This window comes from Culex pipiens, chromosome 3 (assembly GCF_016801865.2).
Source record: "Culex pipiens pallens isolate TS chromosome 3, TS_CPP_V2, whole genome shotgun sequence".
Classification (NCBI taxonomy): domain Eukaryota; kingdom Metazoa; phylum Arthropoda; class Insecta; order Diptera; family Culicidae; genus Culex; species Culex pipiens.
In genome coordinates, this window is record NC_068939.1 from 149,199,708 (window position 1) to 149,223,986 (window position 24,279).

At 36.2% G+C, this 24,279-nt stretch overlaps 2 protein-coding genes across 2 annotated transcripts in view; both read right to left on the reverse strand.

The window, feature by feature from the left end:
- The window catches only part of LOC120432169 (protein archease-like), a 140,285-nt gene that overhangs the window by 104,205 nt on the left and 11,801 nt on the right, over positions 1-24,279 (reverse strand). The window lies entirely within an intron of this gene.
- LOC120432165 (hemicentin-2) overlaps positions 1-24,279 on the reverse strand; it is a 786,150-nt gene that overhangs the window by 84,454 nt on the left and 677,417 nt on the right. The window contains exon 14 of the mRNA XM_052710374.1: positions 19,053-19,274. Coding sequence (XP_052566334.1) covers positions 19,053-19,274 — 222 coding nt within the window. The remainder of the gene's footprint in view (positions 1-19,052; positions 19,275-24,279) is intronic.

Genomic DNA, 24,279 nt, shown 5'->3' on the forward strand with positions numbered 1-24,279 from the left:
AAACGGTGATGAGAGGGAAATTAGGTGTCAAAGGGACTTTTATGTAAAATTGGACGTCTGATTTGATGGCGTACTCAAAATGAAATAAAAAACGTATTTTTCTACGAAAAAACGCAAAAAACGTTTAAAAAACTCTGCATTTTTCGTTACTTAACTGTAATTATTTTTGGAACGTGGCATTCTAAAGGAAATTTAATGTTCTTTTCAAATCTACAATAACCCAGAAGGGTCATTTTTTCAATCAGAGCAAAATTTTTCATTTTAAAATTTCATGTTTTTTCTAACTTTGCAGGATTATTTTTTAGAGTGTAACAATGTTCTACAAAGTTGTAGAGCAGACAATTAAAAAAAAAATGATGTGTAAACATAAGGAGTTTGCTTGTTATCATCAGGAAATATCACGATTTTACGAAAAAAAGTTTTGAAAAGGTTGGGTAGGCCGCGACAGACACGAACGACGGAGAAACGCAAAATGTAACTTTTTCAAAACTTTTTATTTCGTAAAATCGCAAACTTCTTTTATGTTTACACATATTTTTTTGTAATTGTCTGCTTGACAGCTTTGTAGAACATTATTACACTTTAAAAAACTACCCTGCAAATTTAGAAAAAAAACTCTAAATTTAAAAATGATTTTTTTCTTAATAGAAAAATGATCCTTTTGGGTTAATGTAGATTCGAAAAGAACACTAAATTTCCCTTGAAATGACATGTTCCAACAATTTTACAGTTGAGTAACGAAAATTGCAGAGTTTTTAAAACTTATTATGTGTTTTTCGATGAAAAATACGTTTTTTTCGGAATTTTGAGTACGCCATCAATACGGGCGTCCAATTTTACATAAAAATCCTTTTGTCACCTAATTTCCATCTCAGGCGGCAAAATATTAAAAAAAAAACTTGTCTTTTTGCATGTTCAAAAATTGAAGAGGTCGTACTACCCCTCCGTCACGAAATATCAAAAAATGGAACGCGGATTCGTGATCAGAGACAAAAGTTACCCATTAAGACAAAGTTTCACGCAAATCGAAGTGGGGTCGGGGCAACTGCTGTGTGAGTTAACCCTTTTAGTAAAATAACTAGAGTTTCCGGATAATTCTTAATTTCAAACGTACCGTCATTTAAAGGTGACATGGGACACATGGAGCGAATCAGGACAGCTGTTTTAGCCTTGTTACTGCACAATATTTTGATATTTTTGAGTAGTTTTGGATGGATCAGATCAGATCAGACACAGAACATCAAAAATAGTGCATCGTTTTCCAAATTTCAAGCTGCTCTAAATACCGCAGTCCCTATTCAGACTGTAGTCTCGACTCGCCCCAGTTGACGGTACCTGAAATCTTATATTTCTGAAAAACATTGATCTTTCTTCAAAACTCAATAGGGGTAATTCTCCGCCAACTCACACAGCAGTGCCCCGACACCTCTTCGATTTGCGTGTAACTTTTGTCCCTGATCAAGAATCCGAGGTCCGTTTTTTGATAGCTCGTGACGGAGGGGAGGTACGACCCCTTCCATTTTTGAGCATTTAATGTACTTTTCGAATCTACATTGACCCAGAAGGGTCATTTTTTCATTTAGAACTAAATTTTTCATTTTAAAATTTGGTGTTTTTTCTAACTTTGCAGGGTCATTTTTTAGAGTGTTATAATGTTCTACAAAGTTGTAGAGCAGACAATTACAAAAAAATGATATATAAACATAAGGGTTTTTTTTTATAAACATCGCGAGTTATCGCGATTTTACGAACGATGAACGGCCATGATCGACGACGACCAACTTTTTCAAAACTTTTTTTCGTAAAATCGCGATAACTCGCGATGTTTATAAGCAAACCCCTTATGTTTATATATCAAATTTTTTGTAATTGTCTGCTCTACAACTTTGTCCAACATTATTTTACTCTAAACAACAACCATTTAAAGTTAGAAAAAACACGAAATTTTAAAATGAAAAATTTTGTTCAAAATGAAAAAATTACCCTTCTGGGTCAATGTAGATTCGAAAAGCACATTAAATTTCCCATAAAATGACATGTTCCAAATTTTTTCACAGTCGAGTAACGGAAATTGGCAGAGTTTTCAAAAACTTTTTTAGTGTCTTTCTCGATGAAAAATACGTTTTTTCGGATTCTGGGTACGCCATCAAATTGGGCGTCCAATTTTACATAAAAGTCCCTTTGACACCAAATGTCTATCTAATAACCGTTTCAGGCTGCAAATTATTGAAAAACACCTCTTTTTTCGCATGCTCAAAAATGAAAGGGGTCGTACCGCCCCTCCGTCACGAGATATCAAAAAACTGACCTCGGATTCGTGATCAGGGACAAAAGTTACCCTTTAGGACAAAGTTTCACGCAAGTCGAAGAGGGGTCGGGGCAACTTTTCCCGATTTCGTGTGAGTTGGTAGAGAATAACCCATAGGCAAAAAGCAAAAAAATAATTGTGTACATTATATTTTTTTTTCAATTTCTTAGGTGTTTTCCGGCATTTTATCGAAATGTATGTTTTGAACTGAATTATAATTCAAAATCAGAAAAAATAGTGTCATGATTGTTGATTTCAATGAACTCAAATCTTTTCAGATTTTGTGGGACTAAAATTTGCAAGTCAGGCTTTTCTTGAACTACAGTGTTTTATAAATATTTAGAAAAAAAGGATTAAGCATAAATACAACAACCTCGGTTAGATAATTATTTATTTTGGATTAAAGGTAGAAATGAAAAAAGGAAATATGTTTTTGATGAATTACAAAATTCTCACGTTGTACCCCGAATCAACCTATATTTCTCACCAGACCAGTGTGTCCAGCTGCCGGGTCCATACAGGATGGCCACCAGGACAAGAACAAGGACGTTCTACGGGAGAACACAGGCGCGATTCTACACCACGCTGTCCACCGCCAGCACTCTACTGTGTAAAAAGCTGTTTAATCTTAATTAATACCATTATATTGTATTAGATTTAATCCCCGGGTGGGATTCAAACGGTATAAATTTTCGAGCACTTTGAAGTCCTCTTGCTCTTCCTCCCGCAGCTGCCCTGGCCTGTCTGCACCTTTTGTCATATTGTCCTCATCCAGAGAGGCCTCCTCACGCCACACAGCAAAAAATCCGATGGTAAAATCGCATGCAAAAGCATGCACATCACCTTCGTCAAAATAAACATTTAATATTACACACTGCATGTACAATTTTTGCAAACACAAAAAAAAGTTGCAACCGACGGGATTCAAACCCAGCACCAACAGTAAGGGCTGGCGCCTTAGCCCACTCGGCCATCAGACCGATGAAAAACTGTAAGGATAAACGCATATATGAGCTTGACATTTCGGTCAAGTAGGTTTCCCATACTGATGGGCTACATATTTCAGGATGTAATGTTACACAGAATTGCATAAAATAATGCAAAATTTATTTTATACCCAGGCCTTTTACACGCAGTTGGATTACTACTTTTTTAGCTGTGCAGTAGTATAGCAGCAGTATGGAAAGTGGAAAAGTTTTGCCTTTGCAAAATTTGCTCCAGCTCCCATTCCAATTTGTGGTCCACGGGAGCACCATGTGGCCATCCAATTCCAAGAGCCTGGGACCCGTTGTGCGGTTTGTCACCATTGCCAGTGAAAGTTTGGTCTAGTTCCATACTCCACCCTGCCCTCCCCAACAACCCCGCTGTCCAATTGAATTTAGGAGGCCGAATGTTAGGATTTGCGTAGAATTTGAGCGGATTAGAGTGAAAGCATCGGTAAATGATTTTGTAGCCCAATGCCGACGACGACGGCCGGGGGCCAGGATTAGGCAGATTTTCGGCCCGGACCGAGACATTCACAGCTCAGCTGGTCCTAGGGATACATGAAAACTGCAAAATAGTGAAAGCCAGAACGGTGGATATTAGTTTTAATACATTCGGGCAGGAAGGGAGAGAAAATCATGAAATTTAATTACATTGTCGTTTATAGATTTAGGTAGGGCATTTAGAAGCTTTTCCGGGGAGCTCTATTTGGGGCATGAAGTAAAGCCACTTCTGTTTAATTGTTTTCGATTTTAAATGAAAATTACGTTTTAATAACGCAAATGGTAAAAGATTACATTCAAATATTTAATACAGTTCCCTGAGTTGTTAACATAAACAGAAAATATGTATTAATCTTTGTGTTCCACCTTATCTAAGAGGGTTGAAATCGATAACAATAAGTAACATTGCTAACGTTTTGGCCTAAAATTTTGGTAAAAAAGCCGGCCAGTGCACTTCAGTTTTATTGCTTTCATTTTTATTCATTTAGAAATTTTAATGCAAAATTATAATTTTATCTTGTGTTTCACATTATTAACACCTAAACTCACAAGATCGCCAAAAAACGGACATAAGTATGGGATTTTGCGAGCTTGGGAGTTAAGGTGTTAAGGAAGTTACAAATAGTTTTCTCCCTTTGATCTTTTTCCTAATGTTAGAAGAAAACAAACACTCTCTTTCTTTCGAAATAGAGTTGAATTTAATAAATATTAGTTTATATTGAATATACGTAAAAAAACAAGCACAAGTGGGGACAATTCGAGACCATTAGAAAGAATGCAAATATGGCAGCAAAGGCTTTGAGTGTCACATATGAAATAAAATTAGTGTTATCTTATGAAAAAGTGATGCAAAAAAATAGTTTATTTTTCAGCAAATCAATTTGGCTTGCACCAGTCCTATTGTTTAGCATCAATAGAAATTTATAAAAAAAGTCATTGTCATAAATAAAAAAAATAATAATGCCGCTGATGAGTGACTAAGTGTTCGGAACATTTCACCTAAAATCGTTTCGCCGAATGTAAATCCGCCAAATATTGTTTCGCTGAATGGGCCGATTTGCCGATGGTCATTTCAGCGAATGGATAAAAATGTCAAACAAATAATTTCTACTAGTTATCGCCCTCTTTTAAACATGGGCAGTTCTTTGAAATCAAATTGGCTTAAAAATTCTACGAGTTTAAAATACATTCTTCCAAACATTAGTTGTTTTGAAAATAAAATGGTTTTTCAAAAAGTCTTTTTACGAAAAGTTTTTTTTTTTCAATTTGTATTTTTTATAACAGGATCAATTGTTTGAAATAAATTGAGCAAAAAAAAATTCAATAAGTTTTTGAATCCTTTCAAACATGGCAAGAGCGTCAAATTTTTCGAGGTTGCAAACATCCCGGAAAACGGGAATTCCCGGGAAATTAAAAATTTGTAGGAAATTGTTTTGAACCTGTTTCTGATTAATATTTTTTAACAAAATTGTATAAAATAGCAACTTTAATGGTCAAAATAAGTGTGCAGATATATCATTTGCTTGACTGCTTTTATACAATCATACAACTTCAATAAAATATAAAAAAAACTTATATCAATAGTCTTTCGAGTTGCAAAAAAAAAAAAGCAATCCACTTTAACGACCCCCGGGTCTTTTGTGGGCTCTGTTGCAAGGTTCTGCTCATTTCTAGGCGTCCGAAGGTTATGTGTGGTGAGTCACCCAAAACCTCTTTTACGCAAAATGGACCGACGTTTTACTTCCCCATCCGATAGAAGGCGTGATCAGGCAAATCTCGTCTCGAAAAATGCCACCGGGTCCGTCTGGGATTGAACCCAGGCCATACTGGGATTTAGAGGCTACCACGCTAACCACTAAACCACCGGACCCGGTTGCACAATAAATAAAAAAAATAATTTATTATCAAGTGTTAAAATGAAGTGAGTATCAAATTGCTTTTAAACTTGCCTGTCTGAGCAGTTTGAGAGAATGTGAATAACTTTGGCACAAAAATTTGAAATTTTATTAAATCATGTCTAATTTATGTTGTTCATGACAAATAACTTTTCCTTAAAATGTCTTACTCGATTCAGCTCTTGATCAAAATAGTATAGCATTTTATTTTTTCCTTGAAATCAAACTTCTCGTGATTTTTTAACATTAAACACTTGTTTTACAGAAGAACATCATAAAATTTACAAATATTTGGCACAAGTTTTCGAAATATTTTTTTATTATTTGGGACCCTCTCATATATAGTACGAAGTAGATTTTCAATGATTTTAGTTTCATTTGAATTTTATTAATTATACCCCAAGTAACAATTTTAGTTTTACTGTAGTTTTGGAGAAGTTATGTAGAATTCCTGAGAAAATGTATGCGAGATGCCTTTTAGTCCCACATGCTGTGTTAAATAAATGTTAAATCAGCAATAAAGCTAAAATGGACTACTTTAGGAGGTTAGCCAGAGTAAAAATTAAGAGTATCATAAGACATTATAATTTTATTGTGTAACTTTATAAAGCTCTTCAATGCTCGAATAAAACTTTCTAGTTTAGAAAATATTTTTGTGGCAACCTGTAGGAACTCCTGAAAGTTATAACAAAGCACGAAGCATTTATGAATGTTCTCTCAAAGAGATCCAAAAGCCTGTACAAAAAGGGAACAGCATGCTGATTTACTTGATTAAAGACAAATATTCTTATGCGAAATGGAATTCTAAAAGGCTTATGGTAGTTGATTATTCATTTGATAATAATTGTATAAATATATTTAAGCACTTGCATTTTTCGAATGAAATGTACCGTTACAGTAGTGCCAAAAAAAATTACCGAACATTTTTTCAAGATAGCTCGAAAAAATGGAACGCGCCTTTAAAATTATCACAAAAAACTAAACTTTTATCGAAAAAAAAATCTTTTTCGCCGGTTGTTGCTCCGAAATTCAACATGGCTACGATTTTCAGCACCTCGATTTGTTTGGCAATATGGCGAAAATTTATAAATATTGAAATTCTTTTTTAAGTCTATTTCAAATTCAATGCTTCTTCAAAGACTCTTTTCTAAAACTCGCTAGGAATAACTTGATTTAAAAAGGATTTATTAGGGTTTAAAACAGGCTCACAATGCTTTATCGTGGTCTTAACCAAGATTAAATTGCACTCGGCTGGGAACGTAGCGCATGCGGGCTTCATCAACTGCAAATAGATCGACTTGGACAACGGATTTGAATTTGGCAATAATTCAATAAAAAACACATTTTTGTTAGTTTGCATGGGGTTTATTTATTAAATAACAACTAAAAAAGCACAAACTAGGTCACTCAACACAGTTCAATGACCAAACTTTAAACAGCGAAGGTGGTTTGGACACTGCCTTAAAAAGCAGCTACTTTCACTGTTTTTACCTTCTGTTGCTATTACAATCATTAACTCCACCACAATATAGACTGCGCACCACAAACAATGATATTTTAAAACGATTATCACTCTCTTTTCAAATTAAACATATTAGTGAACAAAAAACCGCTGCAATCAGCACAAGCAAAACTGTAAATGACAGCGCGTAGCAATACAGATAATAATATCTTGATAGTTTGGAACGGGACTGGGCCATTCGGCAGAAAATTATTCGGCAGAATGACATTCGGCGGAAAGCCGAACGGCAGAAAAACAATCGGCGGAATGGGTCATTCGGCAGAAAAGGTCATTCGGCAGAAAATACGTTTGGCAGAAAAGCTTGTTCGGCAGAAAATCAATTGGCAGAATGTCATTAGGCGGAATGGTACAAATGGCAGAATAACTCGTTAGGCCGAATAAGTCGTTTGGCAGAATGTCGTTGAGCGGAATAGTACAAATGGCAGAATAACTCATTGGGCCGAATAAGTCGTTCAGCAGAAAACCATTCAGCAGAAAGCTTTGTTTGGCAGGATCTCTTCTTAGTTGGAAACGTTCGAAAACAATACACAAAACAATAATGAATTAAAAAATCTATTTGTTTAGACTCAAAATCAAAGTACAAAAAGATCACATTTTCGCGGTACTTTTGTACACCTTGCTGAGTCCGTCCATCGTTTGTCGTCCGTGCAACCGTACGACGTCAAAATTCAAAATATCAATATTTTTCGACATTGTTAAGCGGTTTTCTAGCGACGACGCACGGTTTTGTTATTCAGGACCATTGTGGTGTGCTGTAATTTCGGTTTTCAGGTCAATCATACAAAACAAATAACTTGTTCGAGCTTCAGCATTATCTTGGCGTTTCTCTATTGCGTGATTTCTACTCGAAACTAGGTGTCCACAGGTTTGAAACGGTAAAGGTGAGAACAAGATTATTCGTTTGACGCAGTGGTGGACGCAGCACTTTGCGCCAGTTCGATTTTTCTGTGATCTGTCAGTTGAACAATCTACAGAGCATACTATGTTCAATGGTCGATGATAGGCAGGCTATGATGACAGCCGCAAAGTTCTGCGTCCATCACTGCGTCGAACGGATAATCTGGTTCTTAGCTTGAGGTGAAGCCGTTGATCATTTTCGAAGAAAATTGATCATCATCATTATAGAATACAAGCCTTACCCGACAAACTTCGTTCTGCTTTTTTTTTCGTTTTTTGACGTTTTTTGCTTTTTTGCTAATTCAGCCTCCTGTGATCAAAATTTGAGTTTACGTACATTTTTCCATACAATCTGCAGATGCTCCGGAATCGCTCCAAGAGTGGCCAAAGTGGAAATTTTTTAGCATATAAACCTTCCTTGGGCTTACACCAACCTAACGCAACAAAAAGCACCTCGATCCGACACTCCGTATTGAACTGATTCGCGTTCGAACAAAACCGTCGAATTTTTTTTATATATATAGATTCTGTATTAAATTCAATTTAACGAATTTCAGCACCAAAAGGAATCAGCATGTGCCGGTTATTACCTTCTTGAAGCCACTGAAAGAATTTTTGATCTAAATCAAATGTGCTTCAAAATTTATAAAATTTTGTGGCACAGTCATTGACGTCCTACTTGGCAGTCATTGATTAATGACGATTTCCATAAATTTTCAAGGAATGGGATAATCGTTACCAAAAAGAATCAGCATGTGTAGGGCACTATTCTAAACAACTTGTTGGAAGAATTTTGTCAAAATAATGAAAGCGACGCAAAATTTATATCTTTGAACGAAAAATCATGACAATGATGGAAGTCTTCACGTTAAGATAATCCAAACCTCTCTTTACAATTATTTATCGCTGTCGTGCTGTTTTGTCGTACGTCGTATTTGACGTTCCGAGAAAAACGAGTTTTAAAGTTTGATCTTGAATAAACAAAAACGAGAGCACGCAATGTAAACAATAACAATTACAGTATGTTTAGTTGACCATTCTGTGCATTGCCCCGAAGTTTGGCTGAATTTGGTTGCCGGAGTCCCGAAATATAATTGAAAAGGTTTACGGTAGTCGAGCTCGTATCTGTGTCAAACGCTTTCTGACCTGAAATCCCTTTGGCCAATTGGGTCCTAAAATGAAGTTTAAATTTGTGATATTATTGGTCATAACGATAAAGCTTATTTTTCTGAGTACAACGACCGCAAAGGATTTAAAATGGATTTTTAATTCAATTTAAAAAAAACCCTTGAAAATGATATTATATATAAAAAAACAAAATTTTCGTTTTACTTGCTACTGGGACTGATAAGCCGAGAACTAAATTTGAGAATTGATCCACCAGTTAAAACATTAACTTCACGGTCCTTCTTGACAGGAAAGGTCCTACTTGACAGCCCGTTCCAAGGGGACCATACTTGAGCCATCGAAAAAATGTTGTCTTGTCAATATTTTTTTGCATTAAAATGAAAAAAAGTGATCACAAATGGTTTTTTATCGTGTTTTTTACAGTTGTTCATAAAAATTTACATAGGGCTTTAGTACCCGATTGTCGCACTTACATCAAATTTCAGGCTGTGTCAAGATAGCACGACAAGTTTGAAACTTCTTTCATATGGAAAATGACAAAAATGCACGAAGTTTTTTTTTGGTTTTTGTGGAATATCTCAGTATTTAAAACGAATTTTGGGGGTCTGTTTCTATAATGGTACGTTCGTTTGAGGGCTAGTTTCGCACTGAGTGCCGCACTCAGAGCTGTCAAAGTGTTTGTTTGAAGAAACTCGCGCTAGTGCCGCAAGAGTTTCACCGCCATCTTGGAACTGAAACTCTAGTGCTTTTCAATATATTTTTCAGTTTCATGCGAGTTTCACGCACACTGACAAATGACGTTCGATTGAACCAAAACTGGCACCGACGAGTGCGTCACTCAGTGCCGCACCGGCTCTTTAAACGAACGTACCATATGTTTACAATAAACTAGCGCTCCTATTCCGTGTACGTATCGGTTGTTGCGTTTGACACGGAATACGTAATCGATTCGAATTGAATTCCGTTTCAGAATTCCGATTGATTGACTGGGAATAATTTTCACTTGTACTGCACAAAATTTCACAATTCTAATGATAATGGCAAACACGACAATGTAGGTTAGGGTAGAGTAGTCATCAATGAGACACGGGGAACAATGATAAAATGGCTCTCACAAGTAGTAGTTTCAACCAAACAGGCTCATATTTTGGGGAAAGGTGTGTCTACACGATACACGTCTGCCATAATAGTGGCTTTGGTTATGGAAGCTCCCTTGAAAAGTTATTCATTAATGTTTGATTCTGGGGTGTAAAAGTAAATTATGGACAAAAATTAGTTTTTCGCTCATAGGCAGCCGTAAACACGAAAACTAACATTTCTCCAGATTTTTTTTTGACGTTTCATAGGGAATGAGTTGGGCTACAATGTCCTTTCATTTGGTTTGGCCAAAATTAAGAATATACCGAGAATCCAGGGCTACCTTATTGTTTCTCACTCCTTTCAGCCCATGGGTAACAATGAGACACTTTGATTTTTCTTCTTTTCAAAATCTATGTAACTAGGGCGATAAAAATCATGGATTTAGCTCAATACTGTTCATTGGTGAAAATCTACTCTTCAATCTGAACAAGAATAGCCGTTTTAAATAGCTTGAAAGATTAGTTTTTGCTCTTTCTTGTGCTTTGGTTTTTAAATGTATCAAAATTTTTAATCCAGTGTGATTGAAATTAAATAAGCTTCAACATTTTTTTAAAATGTCTAAAACAACAAATAAAAAAACAGCAGATAAAATCATAACAAACAATATTTTACAAATTATCTTAATGTCCCTACCGCCAACTGGAGAAAATCTGAAGTACAAACTGAATAAGTACACGAGATTTCAGAGCAATTAATTTGGAGATCGGTGTACTAATTGTTTTGTTCTGTTTCTGTTTTAACCGAAATCAATCAGAAAAATCAAAACATTATGCAAAAAATAAATTAAAACAGCTGTTCTGATTCGATACACTCGTCTTTGTTGCCAAAGATGTTTCATAAAAAAATATTTAAAATTACTTTTTTTCAATTTAAATTCATGAATATAAAAGTGAAGCGAAAATATTTCAAGCGCTTAGCAATTTACGGCAATTTACGGATCTGACAATTATTCTCTATAAGTAAAATTATGCTTAATATTTTATTTTTATTTTTTAATCGTTGTTCATCTATTCCACAACAAAATCTGAATTTCCAGACCAAAATTTGATATTTTTACCGATTTCGGGGATTCCCGGGATAAAATATAAAAATCCCGGGATTCGGAAATTCCCGGTTTTGGAAAAATCCCGGGAGTTTTGTCCCGGGAATTCCCGGGATGGACGCACTATATGTAACTTTTCAAAATATGAATTGAAAGTGATTTTTGGCAAATTTATTGAGTTTTAACTCCATTTAACAAAAAATATGAAGTTTTTTGGTATAAATATATGGATTTTACAAAATTCTAATACTTTTTGGTATAACTTTTGTTAATTTAAGTTTCAAGTTGGTAAAATTGTTTTAAAATAATTAAGGCAAGTTACCTGCAACGGAACAATACTAAAACATGACATTTTATTAGAAAATAATTGATTTTCGTAGAGTGTCTCATTGTTCCTGCCAAGTGCGTCTATAATGAGACAGTTGAATAACTCGGGCTGTAGACGTAATACCGATGTCATATTTTGGTCAATGTTGGTACACATTAAAAGAAAGTACTGTATGTAAAAAAAATATTTACACCCCTTGGGCACTATACACATTTTGTGATGAAACATATAAACAATTAAAAGTTTGTCAAAAACCTAGTACTACGTTTTATTCAGAAACTCATGCCGAACATTTTGCTATAAAAAGCTCATGAAAAGATGATTTCCATAAAAAGAAATAAAAAAAGGTGCAACAAAAGTTTGTAGGGGAGAGTGGGGAGACTTGATCCCCGGGGACACTTGATCCCAAGCCTGTATCTCGTCAGCATGTGGGTAAAACAATTGGCTTTGTTCTAGAAAGTTGTGTGAAATCAACTAAAACTCATTGTAGAAAACAAAGAAAAAAAATTAAAAAAATGTTTAGATTGAGTTACACACATTTTTCTAAAAAGTGCTGCAAAAAACTTCCAAGAGATCTTTTTTCTTTGTTTTGATAAGTATAGAAAACACTCAAAAATTATTTAAAAAAATATTTTTTATACATGAATTGCTTGATAAACATATCAACTCCAAAACCCTTCCGCATTTGACGTTAAATTTATCGTCATACTATTTTTACAAACAATTGTTTGAAAAAGTACGTTTAGGGAGACTTGATCCCTGCATTTTTACAGTCACTGGAATCAGCCTCAAGAGTAATTAATTGAGCTGGGTTTTCGTACATAGTTTCCTTCAGTATAGTTGAACATAACTTACTGCAGTTTGAACCATTTTTCAAAAGTTTTGTAAACAAAAATTACCAGCTTTTGTAAACATGCTCAATTTTGGTCTTAAAAAGAAAATTTTAAGTTTTTAAATATTTTGCATGCTAAACTTGTTATATTTTGAAAACAAACGTACAGGTTTTATGTGAAATTGCTGTAACTTATAGAAAATTAAAAGATTGGATGAATAAGAAACATTTTGCTTAAGATTTCTTCAAAATGTTGAATAGGGGATCAAATTACTCCCAACATTTTGAAAATGGCGGTTTAATATATTTTTTTGCAATTCCGTCGTGAAACTACTTACTTTTCCTGTCATTCTTGAACGACGAAATAGCCTACTTTTCTTTACCGAAAATAACAGAATCGAATAGCAACACTTTTCGAAATAAATGCTGAAAAGTTCTACTTTTCAGCACTCAAATGGGTGCTGAAAAGTTGAACTTTTCAGCACTTGTTTCGAAAAGTAACACTTTTCAAAATTTTTTTTGATTTAAACGATTTATTGACAAAATACATGAAAATTTGACATAAAATTTCACTCAGTGTGTGATTTTTGGAATTGCAAAAAATGTTGTATGCAACAAGTTGCAAAACTTGATTTTTTCAGCACTCTTCGTATTTATCCAACTCGGTGAACCTCGTTGGATAAATGTACGACTCGTGCTGAAAAAATCCTCTTTTTGCAACTTGTTGCATAAACTACTATTTTAAAACGCTTGGCATGATTCGAAGAGTTCATCTGATGAAATACCCTTATTAGCCAAACATAGTTGTATGTTTAAGCTTTCAATTCTTGCAAAAAGTTCATAGTTTTGTGAGAAATTGGCAGAGTTATGTGCGATACAAAAAAAGGGGATCAAGTCTCCCCACTCTCCCCTACACTTTTCGAAAAATTAACATAAATAAAGTTATTTGTTGATAAATCACCATAATTCCAGTCTCCCAACTCCAAATAGGCATCCTTGACTGATTAACAAAATAATTTGGTTTGAATATCAAGTTTACTACTTACTTAGTATGAAAGATTAAATAACTCTGGAAATTCTATATAAAACTTATCTAAACTTAGTTTTGCAAACATTTAATTTAACTGAACGTCAATATATTACCATAGAATTGCTAATTGTGGGTATAACACCGTTTTGGGAGTCTTTGTATCGATAGAATAGATTTTTCGTTGGAATTTCGTTTAAACCCGAAATTTCGTCGTCGGAAAATCCGCCGGCATCCGAACCGGTCCACGATTCACAAGTCAATCTCTGTGGCATTGGAAAGGGCATACAATTTCCGATCTTTTGATACCCATACATCAAGGTTTTCTATAAAACCCACGTTTTTAAATACTTAAGCAAAAACGTTGTTATGGTTTCGTTTGAGCAATCTGCCAAAAATGTATGGACTTTCGTAATTTTTTTTCTAGTGGATCAAACTGGGCAAAAAGCCCAGGTATTTAAAAACGTGGGTTTATAGAAAACATTGATGTATGGGCAGCAAAAGATCGGAAATTTTATGCCCTTTAAAGATTTGTCTGGTCACGCCTGCCGTCGGACGGGAAATTGAATGTTGGCCCCCGTCGGACCTAAAGGTTAAGTCGTAAGCTCAGTCCAGGTTGTCTCACTGGGTTCTGTCTTGATAAAGTTGCTGGTAGGAAGTTAGACAAAAATGACTTTGTCTGCCAAATAATATTCTGCCTTATGATATATTCTGCTTAATGATCTTTTCTGCCATTTGTTTGTCTGCCTTCTGTACTTTTCTGCCATATGAACCTTTCTGCCTTATGTGCTTTTCTGCCAATCGACGTTCCGCCAAATGACCCTGTCTGCCATTTGACCTTTTCTGCCGAACATTTTTCTGCCATTCGTACTTTTCCGCCGAATGTACTTTCTGCCGAATGTTTGTCTGCCGAATGACCTTTTCTGCCTTCTGGTTGTCTGCCGAACGTCATTCCGCCGACCGTCATTCTGCCGAATGGCCCAGTCCCGTTTGGAACAAGGTAACTCTAAGGATGAAAAGTTTTATCAACTACTTTTTGAAAACCATATGTATTTAAAGAAGTTCTAATCAAGACTGAAAGGCTTTGATGAAAGGGGCAGGACGAAGAACACTAAAACGAAAACAATTTGATAAAATGCCTCGTTTAGTAACGATAAATTGCCAAATAACATGATGTACATCCACTTTGACACAATAATGATAATGCACAGCACTAGTACATGCAACAATTGCAAAGCAAAAGAATTTCTGGTTCAGTGAAATGTTCCGATTTCTCACAATTCTATCACAATTCAAACACGATAAAAAACCACCAATTAAAAAATATTTTATTATTATCAACACATAGTTAATAAGTCATATGTAATTTTGAAACTTTCACCGAAAATTCACTAGTAATTATGCCCAGAAGCGTTTTTCAAAAAATCAGCTCGCCTCTCAATGTATTTCACTGCGCTGTTCACGTACAACTGAATATGTCAAAGTGAAAGTACAAATCTAACAAGATTGATAAAATGCTTACGGAAGACTTAACAGATTTAAAGCAGCATTTGTTAAGTTAATCAAGCTATATCAAGAATTCTTCAGGCGTACTTGAAATGTAAAGTTGAAAGCCTAATTAAAACTTCTAAACAAAATTCTTCATGATATCTTGAAGAATTCTTTTAAATATGTTTAAGTTTGTGGAATGGTAAAACCTGTTGGATTTGGTGAAAGATGTAACAAATCTTTATTGCATTTGATAAAACTATTATAAAAATGCTTAAGAATCAAAGGCATTTGTCTTGCTACTTGGGACAATAAATTTACATCATTTTACAATAAGTTTTCCATTTTTTCATATACCCAAAGGAAAAATATGTATCAAAATCTGCATCAGTGGATTTGCTGCAGAAAATGTTACATTTTATAACAGTTTTTGCAGCACGCCGGTATATCAATTTTGCCCGCCGTTTTGCGACTGCCGTTTGTGTGTATTTAACTCCTAAAACCCACTATCGTGATCCTTTTTTTTTAAATGCGAACTGTAACTGTCCTGTATGAGATATTTCACTATACAAGTTCAGTTTTCATCCAATTTAATACGATAATACGATTAATACCTTTTTTTCAAATTATATCACCACCAATTTTTAAAAATGTTATAGTTATTTTCATTCAATAATGTCGTAATTTATGTTGTCCAACAAATAAGTAAGAGCTCCTCCTTTGGATGCTATAGAAATTAAAATAATGAAATCAACCTTGACATGAACATTTTATACTATCCCGGGAATTCCTGGATTTTTTTTCCCGGGACGGAAAATTGGACGCTTTAACTTTTTCTATAGGTTTATGTGATTTTTTTTACATAGAAGCCCAAATATGACAAAAACGATTTTTTGACACTTTGGCTCCAAATTACACTCAAAACATATATTTGGACAACATTTGAATTTCGTTAGGGTGGTCCCGTACACTTTTCCTTTGAAAATTAGACATAGAAGCCCAAATATGACAAAAACGATTTTTTGACACTTTGGCTCCAAATTACACTCAAAACACATATTTGGACAAAATTTGAATTTCGTTAGGGTGGTTCCATACACTTTTCCCTTGAAAATTAGACGATTTTAAACAAAGTTTTCTCGAGTTCAAAGAAAAATACCCCTGAGATTTTTTCATCGTTTGAAGTCTCTTCTTTTGAATACAATCTAGCGTTCATGTTTTTTTTGGCGCCTATTCAAGATATTTGAGATATTTTTTTTAATTGCATCTTATTAACCTTAGAGTGGCTGTAACTTTTGACACTTAAGTTCAAATTTACTTGTTAAGAATCGAAAATGTTTGTTTTATAAGAGCTCTAAAAGTGCCTTCAACATCACTTTTCTCTACAACTTAATCTTGAATTGCTTCGTTAAAAAAATCAAATTTTTGAAGACTTGCTCAGATGCTTTCTCTAAATTTGGTCGTAGAAGGCGTAGGTTTTTTTTCATAAAATTATTTTTATTAGGTCCTTTTCGGTACTGGGACCTGGTTAGGACCGAGTCGGCTTTTGTAATAACATTTTACTTAAAGCTAAGAGTAATTACAGAGGATCTTGTGTGTAAAAGTTAGTGGGAGGGGAGCCGTAACAAGGTGTAGGTTACGAGTAGAGCGTCCAATTTCCCGGGGTTACTAATTTCCCGGGAAACGGGAAATTTTCAGTAAATTTCCCTGGAAATCCCGGGAATTCCCGGGAAATTTTTAATTTATTGAAAATTGTTATGATCTTGGTTTTAATTAATATTATGAAACAAAATTGTATAGACATCAACATTAATGGTTTAAATAAGTGTAAAGATCAATTAACAGCTTGACTGCATGTAAAAAATCATTCGACTACAAGAAAATGTATTTTGGTATTTTTTGATGAGAAATATTTTTTAACAAAACTGTAAGTAAAATGAATCCATAATCCACAATCATAACATGCAGAAATTATGTTTTTCATGACAAATACTGGTTTCAGCTCTTGAACAAATGGTAAAGCTTTTTAGTAATGGTTTTACTCCAAACAACCACATGTTTTCAAATATTTGAAGCAAGCTTTGAATATATTTTTGCATTTTTTGAGAACAATCAATAGAAAGTAATTTTTCAATGATTTTTTTTTTGTATTATTATGCAACATGGTTTAAATTATACGAACATCATTCCACAAAAGTCTTCTATTTTTTCACATTTAACCCTCTAACACCTGTAGTTGCACCAGTGCTCCATAATTCTTTTACTTAAATTGTAATTTCTTTAGTACTATGTATTCAACCAATTGAATTAATTCTTTTTGCATAAATTCGATTTTCATCTCATTTGATCATGGTAAACAAAAACGGTGCAATGCCAAAGCCAGCCACGTGTGATTGCTCCTCCGGGTACACGTGAACGTGGCTTCCGGACTTCGGCCGGATACCCCATCTCGCTAGCGAGTCCCCGCGGGTCTATCTCTCTCTCTCTCTCCGGTCTAACAATGCTCCACTGAAAACGACGTCCCCGGAACCGGTCCACCATCCAATTAAGGCTCCAAAATGAAAGTGTACCAGTTTGGTGTGCATAATTAATTACACCATCATCCGTCAGCGATGCGCGCTCGCTCGTGGGTGTGTGACCGCGGTCCGCATGACCACCGGGACAGTTCCATTTGCCAAAGGAAGAGCGCACAGGACAAAAGTCGCCAAGTTCGTTGGTTTGAGCTAGTCGCGAACAATGTAATTAAACATTTTTCAAGTACAGTGCAAATTTACGCTTCTCCGAATTTCGGGATTCGGTTTCGGTAACATGGCGTTTGTGTCAATTGGATGACCCGCATTTCGGTACGCGTATCGATTACCGGTTACGCCATTGTGAGTGTGTGTTTGCCTCTGGGATGTCACATCGACGCATTGCGGTTTTGGGGCATGGGATAGGGTTCCCGAGCAGACGGAAATAACGTGGGAATAACATTTTTTGTTATTTGAAAATACTAGGCCAATAACATGTTGTGTTATTTATAACAAGTTTTGTTTTTCGCCGTTATGATTTTTTTGTTATTGGATTGTTATTGTCATAACAGACTAATAACATTTTGAGTCATTCTTCGAAAAAATCTTTGTTCTTCTTTTTTGTTATTTTAACAACTAATCCGATCATGCCAATAACAGTTGGAGTTATTTTTCCATATCAAAAAATGTTATTCCAAAGTTGTTTTGGCTTTCAATCAATATCAGACCAATAACAAATTTTGTTATGATAACATAAACTGTTATTAAACTCTTCTACAAAAATTGATTCTTCAAGAAGACTCCATAACACTTTCTGTTATGGACCGTCTGCCTGTGTGGATCAATCAGACCGCGCACTGGACTCACAATCCAGAGGTCGCCGGTTCGAATCCCGAGGCGGACGCAAAAAATTCTAAGTGTTAATATAGGTATTCCGGTGCCCTCTCCCCGTGCCCATACCTTCACACTTAGGAGACCCGGGAGGCGGAGTCTTGTCGCAAAAAGAACGATACACGCCTGTAGATCCATTGACGAAACCGCAAGGTTTAAGAGGGCCACATTATAAGGTGTTACGTCGATTCCGTTTTTTTCCGTTATTTTAACAATATTTGTTATTGAAATTGCATGAATTTTGTTATTACCGACTACTCGGGTTGGCAAATTACTTATTAAATCGATCATTTACGCGTATTGAAATTAATTGGAACTGTTTCACTGAGAAAGCATTTCAATATCAATGAAGTATTAGTCTGCTGGCAACCCTAACCCCTAATGTTGACCCTCCCGCGGCCTAGATCAATGCGGGGCAGGCCGGAATCAATTTCCCCTCCAAACGCACTGCAGCGTGTGCTCGTTCACTGAAGAGGAAATGACCTGGCCGAGCTAAAAAGTTGCAATCGGACATCAACCCCACGCCCTACTTCCTCCCCGACGCGGAAAACACTCACCTGTCTGCTTTTCCGCCGGTTTGAGCGTGTACGCGTTCATCAGGATCGCCTCGCTGCGGCCCCGCATGTTGGTCGCGTAGATGACAATTTTCAGCAACCGGCCCGAGTCGAGCCCGCCCACGTTGAAGATCGGTATCCGGGAGGTCGCGTTCGCCATGATGGCGTGGGTTTGCTGGTCGTAGATTTCCATCACGAACCACTGGCGCTGACCGCCGTCGAAACCTGGAAAAAGGAAGGGAAGGGTGGGAAATGGTGAGGCTCGGTCGAATGTGGGAAAATATTACAATTTCGACATTTGCGTTTTGACTGGAACCGATGTTGATACGACTGAGGGTTTTCGGTTGGATGGAGCCAGTTACATTCGTATTCATAACATAATATCACTGACGAAACCAGAGACAAATTTGTCGATCATTTTTAATCGAAATTGTTTCTTTTTCTTTGTACTGCCGCAGAGTGTCAATCAGAGTGACATCGTATGCAGTTAACACAGTATACGACGTACGGAAAACCTACTGTTACATTGGCATTGATCCGACCATTTACATAGCGCGGACTTGGTAATCTTAATATGACTCTCGCCATATTGATGTTATTTTTGGGGTGAGCAGACCTGATTTTTTTTTCGGTACATCCTTTTTGTGTACACTTTTTCTCATACAATATTACATACTTTTTCTCACAAAGGTGATGTACATGCTTTTGCATGCGATTTTACACAGATTTTTTTTGCTGTGTACCTGAAGCTATACCGATGGTTAATTCACCCATATAGACCCCCGTTGATCATCGACCGGTCCGTGGCTTAATGGCTACGGCCCCCGCCTCATAAGCGGAAGGTTCCGGGTTCGATTCCCGACCAGTCTCCTTGAAATAATTCGACTATAATTGAACTTTGAATATGAACAAAAAACGCATGGAATCAGGTGGGATTCGAATTCACACCTTTGGATTGGTAATAAGATGCTCTAGCCACTCGGCCACCGAGGGGTTAACACACCTTGATTGAATTTATCCGTAGTGGTGAAATAATGTCACAAGGTCATTTACTAAATAATACAACAATCCCTTTCCCAACGATTCCCCTACACACACCACACACCATATTCTATAAATAACTCGAAGTGGTTGGTACGGTATGTCCTCACTTCTTCTTCTTCCCCTGATGATACCATGAAATCTGGGTTCCGTTCATAGAATCTGTCTCTTGCGGTTAATGCAACGCAGTAGGCCGGGCCGCTTTAGTGAGTGTAAATACATTTCGGGGTCTCTCGAAAGTACTGCAATCATTAATAATGACAAGAAAGAACTTGAGGCGTAATCTAACCATAAGTTCTTCCCGGATGCTTTCTTCGGACTGGCTGCACTTGTGTTCGATTAGATTAGATTAGATTAGATTGATCAGGTAGATATCCAGGCCATGACTTCCGGGAGTTCCTGAATGACCCAAAACAAACCAACATGCCACAGAGTGTCCATCGTGGTCCACTGAAGCTACCTGAGCTATACCGATGGTTAATTCACCCATATAGACCCCTGTTGATCAGGTAGATATCCAGGCCATGACTTCCGGGAGTTCCTGGATGACCCAAAACAAACCAACATGCCGTAGAGTGTCCATAGTAGTCCACTGAAGCTACCTGAGCTATACCGATGGTTAATTCACCCATATATACCCCCGTTGATCAGGTTGATATCCAGGCTATAACTTCAGGGAGTTCCTGGATGACCCACAACAAACCAACATGGCGCAGAGTGTCCATAGTAGTCCACTGAAGCTACCTGAAGCTATACCGATGGTTAATTCACACATATAGACCCCCGTTGATCAGGTAGATATTCAGGCCTTAACTTCCGGGAGTTGCTGGAAGACCTCGTACTTTCTAACAGATCGCAGAGAGTCCATCGTGGCTCACTGAAGCTACCTGAAGCTGCATTGATACATTGATGGTGAATACACCTGTACAAACACCCGTTGAGCAAATAGATATTCAATTCGTAACTTCCGGAAGTTCTTAGTGGTCCAGAACATCCCAATATGATACAGAGTATCCGTAGGTCACTGAAGCTACCGATGGTGAAAACCCCGATTTTGGTCCCCGTTGAACAGGAAGATATGACCATAATGGTTAAGACTTCCGACCGTTTAAAATCGCGTTTTTTTTCGCGTAAATTGAGTTCGCGTTATTTTGAATTCCTCGCGTAAAAAAAAAACGCGTAAAAAGAATTCCGCGCAAAACGAGATCGCGTGAAAAGAGGTTTGACTGTATTGTAAGTGTTGATTTATATAGTTTTTGCCGTAATCTTAATTATAGACTATGGATAGATGAAGTCAAAAACATTCAAAACAATTACAATTAAAACTTCAAAAAAAAAAAAAATAACAGTTGACTTACTAACACAATTCTTCAAGGTGAAATGGGAAGCCAGCGCCATATTGACACCACGACACGAGTTTTTTACCTAAGCACCTTTAGGGATAATGACGAAACTTAAACAAGTTATGTATGTTGCAGACGATAGCAACCTCTCGAGTTCAGAAATTGATTGAGGTTGATCAGGAGTTGTCCAAGAACTGGCGACCCGTTAAATTTCAACAGAAATCTTTTTTCGTTTAGAAATTAAAGTTTTTCCTTTAGGGAAACATAAGAAAATGCACTAAAAAAATATAATGAAAATGTTGAAATCAACCCTAACATTAAATTTGTTTAAAAAAAAGTGTGCTAGGGCCTTTTAGAATGTTACGGTTGATTTGTTTTTTACTTTTGATGAAGACTTGAGCCTTATTGTTAATTTGATTTTGGATAATCGCGGTGGATTTTCTTGAAATAATTCAAACTGTCAAAAATCCATCAAAGCATTTACCACATTGATTACACAAAAAACTGTGATAGAAAAGTATCCATCGCGATCTACCGCAATCAATTTTTGACAGTTCGACGCCAACGAATTATTTCAAGAAAATCCACCGTGGTTAACCAAAATCAAATTAACAATACAATTTTGGTGTCTTGATCAGAAAATCCGTTCTCAATATTCAAGGTTTTTAAATATTTTAACAGCCTTTTTGTATGTACAGTTGCCCAAATAGGATGGAGACTTGTCAAAGATTCCAATTATTGGGAGAATTACTTCATACTCATTTGTTGTAAATTTTCTATCGAAATTGTGTCTTTCTTAATCACTGATTAATTTTAAAAAAAATGGAAACTCAGTTGATTTATTTCCATAAAGTTCATAGTTAAAGAAAAAATATAGCTGCGTGAAAAGATAAAGTAATTTCAACAAAACTGTATGTCAAAAATCAGTCAAAATTTCAAAAACTGAACAAAATTTGTCCATAATTCTTTTGCTGCCACCTTTTTAATGTTATTTTGTTTTCCACATTAGACACTAGTTGACGTCAATCTACGAATCTACGTTCTAATCTAATCTAATCTAATCTAATCGAATACAAGCGCAGCCAGTCCGAAGAAAGCACCCGGGAAGAACTTATGGTTAGATTACGCCTCAAGTTCTTTCTTGTCATTATTAATGATTGCAGTACTTTCGAGAACCCCCGAAATGTATTACACTCACTAAAGCGGCCCGGCCTGCTGCGTTGCATTAACCGCAGGAGACAGATTCTATGAACGGAACCCACATTTCATGGAATCATCAGGGGAAGAAGAAGAAGTGGGGACATACCGTACCAACCACTTCGAGTTATTTATAGAATATGGTGTGTGTAAATGACCTTGTGACATTATTTCACCACTACAGATTAATTCATTCAAGGGGTGTCAACCCCTCGATGGCCGAGTGGCTAGAGCATCTGACTACCAATCCAAAGGTGTTCGAATCCCACCTGATTCCATGCGTTTTTTTGTTCATATTCAAAGTTCAATTATAGTCGAATAATTTCAAGGAGACCGGTCGGGAATCGAACCCGGAACCTTCCGCTTATGAGGCGGGAGCCGTAGCCATTAAGCCACGGGCCGGTCTGACGTCAATCTACGAATCTACGTTCGCAGCTTAAATTTCAATTTAATTAATTTGAGTGTGTAAAGCAACCAAGTTAATATAGCGCCACAAAATCGCCCTTCCTCTGTTCAAACAAAATTGCAGTTCAATCGAAGGAATAAAATAAATAAAATGCACGCACAACTAAACCACATTTTGACTGGGGCACCATTTGTGGCTCGTAAATTGGGCTTAGATCGAAACATACATAACAAACCCCGCGGCCTCTGGCAGCTTTCGGGTTGATGGTTTCCAGGATTGGCCATTCACGCAATTGTTGCGAACGACCGTTTTTCGCATTTGTTGGGCTAGATTAACCGCAGAACTCTCGATGGAGTGGGTGTGTGTGTGTGTAGAGGCTACATTGTCAAATTAGTTCGGGTTGACAATGAGGTTTGGGGGGAGGAAATAATTCTGTGAACACGATCGAAACACTGCTTTTTTATTATTTGGTCGTCACAATTTATGACTTATCCCGCAGGATTATGGTTATTTATGGACGTTTTGGGTGAGGTTGGGATGTTGCTGGTCGGGCGTGTGTTTTTTTTATACCAAATTGGTTAAATGTGCAATTTGCTCGCAAAACGTTCCAAATTTGTGACTTGCAAGTGGTTTAAAGCAATTGAAATTCACTAAAATATATGGGAATATGCTAAACGGACTAGGCAATGCAAACTGTCAATTGATTAAGGCGAGCTTCAAACATTTTCATGCAAAATATAGTGTTTTCCAAGAAATTTTACCCTCGCGTTTTAATGGGTTATTGTCAATCGATTTTGCACAAATTAAGCCTGGACCCGAGCAGACGGAAATAACTGGGGAATAACATTATTCAATTTTTGAAAATACTTGGCCAATATGATTTAATGTTATTTATAACAGGATTTGTTACTCGTCGTTATGATTTTTTTTTTGTTATTGGATTGTTATTGTAATAACATACTAATAACATTTTTAGTAATTCTTCGAACAAATCTTTGTTAATATTTTTTGTTATTTTAACAACTAATCCGATCATCCCGATAACAGTTGGCGGTAATCTTCCATAACAAAAAATGTTATTCCCAAGTTGTTTTGGCTTACAACCAATATCAGACCAAAAACAATTTTTGTTATGATAACATAAACTGTTATTAAACTCTTATGCAAAAATGGGGTTTTCAAGAAGATTCCATAACACTTTCTGTTATTTTAACAGTATTTGTTATTGAAATGGCATGAATTA